The sequence below is a fragment of the Fukomys damarensis genome, unplaced genomic scaffold (genome assembly GCF_012274545.1).
Source record: "Fukomys damarensis isolate Sample0158 unplaced genomic scaffold, DMR_v1.0_HiC HiC_scaffold_27, whole genome shotgun sequence".
In the NCBI taxonomy this organism is placed as follows: domain Eukaryota; kingdom Metazoa; phylum Chordata; class Mammalia; order Rodentia; family Bathyergidae; genus Fukomys; species Fukomys damarensis.
In genome coordinates this window covers 6,669,163-6,676,646 of record NW_022900939.1, presented here as the reverse complement: position 1 = coordinate 6,676,646, position 7,484 = coordinate 6,669,163, and the positions used below count along the sequence as shown (strand labels likewise).

Here is a 7,484-nt window from a genome sequence, read left to right as displayed (position 1 = left end):
GGGAGAGGGAGAGGGAGAGGGAGAGAGAGAGACAGAGAGAGTTCTCTGAACCCTAAGTGCCCCCTCTGAGATGGGAAAACAGAACCCAGCAAGAAGAGAGAAGGGGTTGGAGGGTGTGCACAGCCCGGAGCTGCCACTGACTGCGGGCTTCCTGGCAGTGCCCTGGGCCCGCCCTGTGTGTCTCCTGCCACCAAGTGCTCACACTCACAGAGGCTGATGGCCTGAGAGCTCTGGGGACAGCCAGGGCTGGAGGGACAAAGGGAAGGTGCTGACGGGATGCCGGGCTGGCACCTGCAGGGGCTGGGCCAGGCTGCCAAGGCAGGGGCTCCTTACTCTGAGAAGCGGTTATAGAACGGGGAGCGCAGCAGATAGTACAGCAGCAGGATGGTCCGCCGCCGTAGCTCCAGCCTCTCCCTCCGCGTCAGGCCCTTCTTGTCACTCAGGAGGCTCAGGCTAGGGTGGGAGAAGATGCACTTAGGACCAGGGGTCTGATCCGTCACAGCAGGGGCCACCGAGGCAGCCACGGGAGAAGCAGGGGCCACTGCCCACCCAGCGGAGGTGGGGCCTGCAGCATGAAGCCCCAGGCAGGCCAAGGCTCACCTGGTCACGTCCAAGACACCAGACAGGAGCCAGGGTGTCCACGACCGCTGACCCCAGAGGCCCAGACTGAGAACTGACGGCCAAGGCGTCAAGGATGTCTCCGGCACGGGCCCGGCTGGGCCCTGGCCCCACCTGCCCAGCCCCAGTGCCAGCCCAGCCCAGACCAGGCCAAGGATACGGTGCAGGAGAGGCCGCGCTATGTACAATGACTCTGCGATGGTCTCCTGCAGCCCCAGGGGCGTTGGGGGGACACTCAGCTCTTCGTGTCGCTGCGGCTGAGCCGTGCACTGCCGGGGGGCTCCCCAGTGCCTGGCGTGCAGGGACGGAGCTGGGACACAGAGGTGGTGCCTGAGCGCGAGGCCAGAGGAGGGGACGGCACCGATGGCTGCCACGCTGGCCTCAGCAGGGGCCACTTACTGTTCTGAAGCGTGCGCACCACTCGCTGGGACCGCTTTCCCACGTAGGACCGCTCCTGGTCACCAGGGCTGTGCTCACCATCTGGCAGGGACAGACAGAAGACCACACTGTCAGAGGGACGCACTTCTGGTGCAGCCTGCAAAGAGCACCTGTGCAGCCAACGCTCAGGGGCCGCGGCTCTCTGTGCCCTGGACCTGCCACAGAGGGAGCCGCTAGAAACCTCCCTGGCCTGGGGAGGGACCAGAGCCACCTGTGATCAGAGCAAGCCAAGAACCCAGGCTTCCTGGGGACCAAAGGAGGGCCCAGGCCAGCCATGTACGTGGGGAGCACAGCAGCCCAGAGGCCACACACGCTGAACCTGTTTCCTCTGTGCCTGCTGCAGGTGAGCAGAGGCTGAGCTGACAGGCCGTGTGTCCACAGCCCTGCGGGTGCTCTGCATCTTGGGCCTGTGGTTTGTGATACAGAACAAGTACAGAGATTAGGTTGGTCCCCGACCTAATCTTTTTCTTTGTTATGGAATACAGGATGTAGTGCGATGGGACAGGTGTGTTACAACAAGGTATTCACAATGGTCAGCCCTGTTCCACTCTGGAGCAAGAAAGCAGCTTACTTGGGTGCTGTGCCTGGGTCTCCCGGTCCAGGGGAACAATGGGGGGTGAGGTCTGGAGGCCAGCCTTGAACCAGAGCAGCAAGAACATCCGAAGGACAGCCCTGGGAAGGGGCACAGCACAGCTGGGGGAGACGGCTGGCCAGCACAGGGCAGCACTGCCCTGCTGAACGCCGTCCTCATGGCCAGCCAGGCCAGCCCAGCCCAGTCCTGCCCTCCTCAGCCCGACCTACTTGGCCAGCTGGATGAGGGCGATGACAAGCCAGCGGCCCATTTCGCCCCACACCTTGGCGGCCCCCATCTCCATGAACACCTCCACACACTCCAGCACGCTCAACCATGTCAGCAGCTTCTGCTGGGACAGCGACTGCAAGAATCCCAGGCCAAGAGGTCAGGGGGCTCATGGGCCAGGAGATGTGGATTTTCCCCTTCCAGGCCTAGGTGGCAGGCCTGAGTTCTAATGCCAACTGCACCAGCAACAGACTAGGTACCCTGGGACAGGTTCCTGCACCTACTGGAAACTGTCTTCAACCAAGACAGAGACACTGATACTTGGTTTGAGATGCATCTCACACTCTGAGGCCAGAAACATCCCGCACACATGGGCTGCTATTACTATATTGTTCCTGCATCCCTAGGCTTCCCGCCCTCGGCTCACCACTGGCAACTTTCTCCGAAGTTCCTTCCGCAGGATCCCGTCATTGAGCAGCACAAGCAGGTTAGAGGCTGAGTACACTGAGGAGTAGAGGCCGGACTTCAGAGGTGGCCCTGCAGCCTCCACCCCTCACCTTCTCCCCAGAGCTCCATGGATCACCCGTCATGTGCTGTGTTCAGCCACCCACAGGTTATATGGAAACCAACCAGCCTCTCCACCCACTTCCTCATCACTCCACTCCCCAGACTGAGCTGGGCTCATAGACAAGATAGGTCGATAAGCAACCAACTGGCTCTTCTCCTGCTGGACAGCACCAGCCACCCAGCTGCTCAGAAGCCCCCCCCCATCGTGCTTCCAAGGCCACATGTGTGGTCCCGCCTCCTCACTAGTCCCCTCTGCAGCCTGTCCCTGAAAGCTTATGCCATCTCCAGCTTTCAAAACCCAAGTCCTTTGGGGACTGGCATCTCCAATACTCACTGGGCAAACACTCCTGCGGCAATGCCAGTTTGGGAAACTAGAACTCTGGGAGATCCGAATTTGAATACTGGTTCTGCTGCCATCAGTGACTGTTCCCTAACCTCACTGAACTTCTGTTCCCTCAGCTGGGCAGTGAATACAATAGTGCCCACCTCATTCTTGTAGGAAGAGTAAGCTGGCATGGGCAGGAAAGGCATTTAAGCCAGTGCATAGCCAGTAATAAACAAAGACCTCAGACCTGTCTCCCAAATATGGGGACACAGAGGGCCCTGGGCCGTGGACACTCACAGCACAGAGAATCTAACTGGCAGCCCAGGACCTCGAGGCAATGTGGCCACCCCTCTGGGACGCCCCCCCGAGCCCAGATCGCCCCGCGCCACCCCAGAGCCCAGCTCACCCAGTTCTGACAGCTCGTGCGAATCGGAGAAGCGACCTAGAGAAGGTAACGGAGGCTTTGGTGAGCATTTGCCTCAGCCGGTAGCTTCGGGTTCCCGGACTCCCCTCCCTACTCCCTACGGAAACCCGGACGGGACTTCTCAAGCACAGCGATCACTACCCTGAGTCCGCAGGGAAAGAGGGCCACAGGGGTCACAGATCAGGGCCCCGCAGGAATAGGTCAAAGGTCAGGATGGCACCTGCCAGCAGGTAACTGAGGCCTCGCACCGCCGTCTCCAGCTGGGCCGTGGCGGCCGGATGACGAGTCACGTACTCCTGGTAGCGGAGGCCCAAGAGCCGCAGCTTCTCCATCCCTCCCGGGCCACTGGTAAACCCACGGACCAACAGTGCGACCGACTGCGGCGCCCCGCTTCCTGCGCCCTCCCTGCTTCCGGCCCTAGACCCGCCTCTCGGTTGGTTAACTTCCGCGGGCTCCCGGTACTGAGGCTGGGCGCCACTGAAGCAGCGCTTAGCAACTGCGGGCCTGAACCCGCCCTCCCAGCTCTTTCAAGTCATTGGCTGACACGACCTTCCGAAGCCATCTGGTCGGCTCTTAGCCCTACTTGGTTGGCTATCCTTGCGCCTGCGCAGTTAAGAGCCCAGGGAACGCTCCGCGGTAGTCTGAGAAGTTCATTCCGGAGAAAGGAGAATGAGCCCTGAGTCTTTCCAATAGAGCGCCGAGACGCTCGAACGGGAGGACTGACTTTTACGGGATTAGGAGGTAGCGCGTGGAAAAGAGCTTCGATTAGAATTGGGGAGGTGCAGGGAGTCGGGCTGTGTGTCTCAGTAGGTGCACGTTGGGCCATCTGGCCCCGACTCCGTCCCCACACTGGGGAACCTGAGGCAGCCAAGGGGCCAGCCTCAGCGCAGTCGCACGTCTTTAGCCAGCAGATTTAATACTCTGGCTTCGGTCCCAGCTCCCTCAAGGACTGCGACCCCAAGACGGCGCACCTGGAAGCCCACCTCCGCGAGAAAACGTTGTTCTTTGCCTGGGGTGACCTTGGGTTTCCCATCTGTAAAATGGTTCATCCGTCCTTGAACCGGGATCACTCTCCGAGCGATCTCTGGCCCTCGGATGCACCTCCAAAGAATGGGGACCACGCTCCGGGCATCCCTTCCCAAACCCGAGGTGGTGAGGACACTGCAACGGGGAGGCGACTGATTGGCTGGGGGAAGGGGGCGTGGCAGGGCTGCGCCATTGGGTCCGCGGCCCGCGGATTTGTGGTACCTTGGGAATGGAAATAAGATTGTTTTACCTAAGCTCCTCCTCTGGGTGTTACCTCCAGACTGGCAAGCGTATGCTTGAGAACTCCCAGTCTAGATTCGAATGCTGGTCTAGTTCGAACAAGGAGTCCCGGCGTTTTAAACCCCCTCCCCCCAGCGCGCTTAGTTTTCCATATCACGTGGAGAATCCGAGCTGCCTTCCCTGTTCACACCAAGGAAGACCGAGGCAGGAGAGCTGGCCCGGGAGGGGTAGAGGTCCTGGTTCAGAGGAGGCGACCCTGGGCATCGTGGATATTTCTTGCCACTACCGGGGTGCCACGCTTCTCTTGGCAGATGTGCCAGGTTGGCGGCACTTTTGTGCTCAGATAGGGAGTTAGAGGCCCGAGTGGCAGGGCAAGGCATTAAAGGAAGGGGCTGGTGGCAGTGCCCTCTAGCTGACTGCCCAGGGCCCAGCAGGTAGCAAATGGGTAGGACAGGGGCTTGAGTACTGGGCAGGGTGCACCTCTTTCTTGCTTTTGCTTCCTCCTCTTATGGTCATAAAGAATAGCAAGGGTGAGGGAAAAGCCCCATTCCTCAGCACTCCCAGGCTGGAGGGGGACACAGGAAAGAGCCCAGCCCAAGCACAGAATTGTGGTACGCTGGCTTTGGAGCCTGCTTTCTCTCCTTTCCCCCACGGTGCAGGGCATGGACCAGACCAGGAGCAACAGGCAGTGCCCAGGGTGGACAGGGCATGGTGACCCCTTCCTGCTGGACCACTGGCTGGGCCTGGCCTTGGCCAGACAGGCCGGACTGGATCATTATCCCCTCAGGGCTAATCACAGGGAAGAGACACAGACCAGTACAGCAGGCACAGATGAGGACAGTGGAGGCCCAGAGATGGGGCCTGCCTACCCCAAGGTCGCACAGCAAAGTCCTAGCAGGGCTGAGCCAAACTGGGTCTGAGGCCAAGGACCAGTGCCTAGGGCACCCTTTGAAGGTAGACTAAATCCTTCCATTTGCCCTGGGGGCCGAGGCTGAGTGAGAGGAGGTTCCCCCAAAGGCAGATGGGATCTTAACTCACCTCACTCATGGGGTAGGCAGATTTGCTGGCGCCTGTCCTAGAATGCGTCAGTGAGAGGAATTACGAGGGTTTATTGGACAAAATGAAGGGCACAGATTGAATACAGTGTGGGCCCTAGAGAGATAGGCACAGTATGGTCTGGGGCTGGAAATCTGTACAATCGTGAATCTATATAAAGTATGGATGAACTGCCAAGCATGATGGTGCACACCTGTAATCCTAGCACTTGGGAGGCTGAGGCAGGAGGATCACCAAGAGTTCCAGGCCACCCTAAGTTTGAGGCCAGCCTGAAATACACAGTGCGATCCCTCAAGAGAAAACAAAAAAAGAAAGTATGGCTCAATTTATTGGAGAAGGGCAATGGCCCATTCTTCAGATGATGGTAATGGCTCTTTCACAAGTGAAAGGCCTCGTTTACAGGTGGAAGGTGATGGCCCATCCCAGGCGGAAGGTCCATTGTACACAAAAAAGGCACTGCCAAATCTGTTCATTTTTTAAGACTTAAAATTTTAAGGAAGAGGGTGGCACCACACCTGCCTTGCAAGTGCAAAATCTTGAGTTCAATCTCCAATACCAAAAGGAAGAAGAAAAAAAAGGAATTTAAGGAAAGACAGGCAGGTGTGGTGGTGTTGGGGCACTCCTGTAATCCCAGCACTCAGTAGGCTGAGGCAGGAGGCTCACCACAAGTAATCACCTGGATTACATAGCAAGACCTTCCCTCTAAAAAACAAACAAACAAATATAAAATAAATAGAATTTAAGGAAGGAGTAACCTGGAAGGGAAAAGAATTTTAAATGACAATTTTTTTTTGTACTGTTTGTTTTTCTCCACACCACCACACCCTTTATTTTGAGACAGGGGCCTTGCTAAATCACTAAATTCCCAGGCAGGGTTTGAATTTGTGATCCTTCTGCCTAACCTCCCAAAGTGCTGGGATTATAGGCAGCTCAAAATTGCACTTAAACAAACAAGCAAAAAACAACTGCAGTTTATAATTGGATGTAGTCACGCAGGCCTGTAATCCTAGTACTCTGAGAAGCTGAGGCAAGAGGATCTCCAGTTTGAGCCCAGCCTGGGCAACTTATGGCAGTGAGATCCTGTCTCAAACTTTTAAAACAATTTCTAAAAGGAGTGGGGCCACAGCTCACAGTTAGAAGAGCCTTGGTTTAATCTCCAGTATAAAGTGCAATTTAAAAAATACGATTTTCCTTGTGTGCACTCTACTATTATTTCTTCAATCCTACCTCATGACCACAGTGAGATCTGCAGACCCCACATCCCTCACCAATTCCCCATCCCTGTGTGCAAGACTTTTGGGCTGGGCCCTGCCCGTGCCCCCCACCTGCTCCCTCACAAAAGGCCTCCGGTTGGGTGGGAGGAATCTTCCACCTTCACCCCAGCTACAGGGTCAGGAGCTGGAATTCCGAGCTCTGGATGCCTGGGCAGCTCTGCACCCCCTCATCTTCCCTCCATTCCCAGATGTACAAGACTCACCACCAGTCTCCATAGCAACCATTACCCCTGGCCTCCAGAGGCCCCAAGTGTGACCCCGCCCCCTGGGACAGGCTTCCTGGCCTGGAAGAGGAGGAACACATCTCGGACTAACATGGTTTCTTCTTTGGTGTTGACATCAGTCTTTACAGCCCAACGCTGGGCTAAAGGACCCAGGGGAGCCCTCTGCAGGTCTGGGGGAGGCCTAGTGGGGTCCAGGAGGGCAGGTTCTCATCTCCCCGACTAACCCACGCATGCTGAGTACTTGATATGTGTAGCCCCAGCAGGGATGAGCGCAGGCCAAGAAAGACAGAAGCCTGTCCCTTGAGCAGCTTGTATTCTAGGAGGGCGACAACATAAACCAGCAGACAACTTCAACTTTCCACAGAAGCTGGGAGGGAAATAAAGGCCCATGGGGTGAGGATGTGTACTCCAGGCGGAAGGATTGTCAAAGGCAAGTCCCAGGGCAGGCACCCTGGTGGAGGAAGAGGAGAAAGCCCCCCCTCCCCCCCCCCCC

General features: G+C 57.3%; 1 protein-coding gene across 1 annotated transcript in view; it reads right to left on the bottom strand.

Annotated features, from left to right (window-relative positions):
- The window catches only part of Pex16 (peroxisomal biogenesis factor 16), a 5,426-nt gene extending 1,828 nt beyond the window's left edge, over nucleotides 1–3,598 (bottom strand). Inside the window, exons 1-9 of the mRNA XM_010612486.3 lie at nucleotides 3,392–3,598; nucleotides 3,154–3,189; nucleotides 2,283–2,359; nucleotides 1,858–1,991; nucleotides 1,628–1,728; nucleotides 1,018–1,098; nucleotides 779–928; nucleotides 601–673; nucleotides 334–453 (exon numbers count right to left, since the gene is read on the bottom strand). Coding sequence (XP_010610788.1) covers nucleotides 334–453; nucleotides 601–673; nucleotides 779–928; nucleotides 1,018–1,098; nucleotides 1,628–1,728; nucleotides 1,858–1,991; nucleotides 2,283–2,359; nucleotides 3,154–3,189; nucleotides 3,392–3,503 — 884 coding nt within the window. The 5' untranslated portion in view covers nucleotides 3,504–3,598. The remainder of the gene's footprint in view (nucleotides 1–333; nucleotides 454–600; nucleotides 674–778; nucleotides 929–1,017; nucleotides 1,099–1,627; nucleotides 1,729–1,857; nucleotides 1,992–2,282; nucleotides 2,360–3,153; nucleotides 3,190–3,391) is intronic.
- Between the last annotated feature and the right edge of the window lie 3,886 nt (nucleotides 3,599–7,484).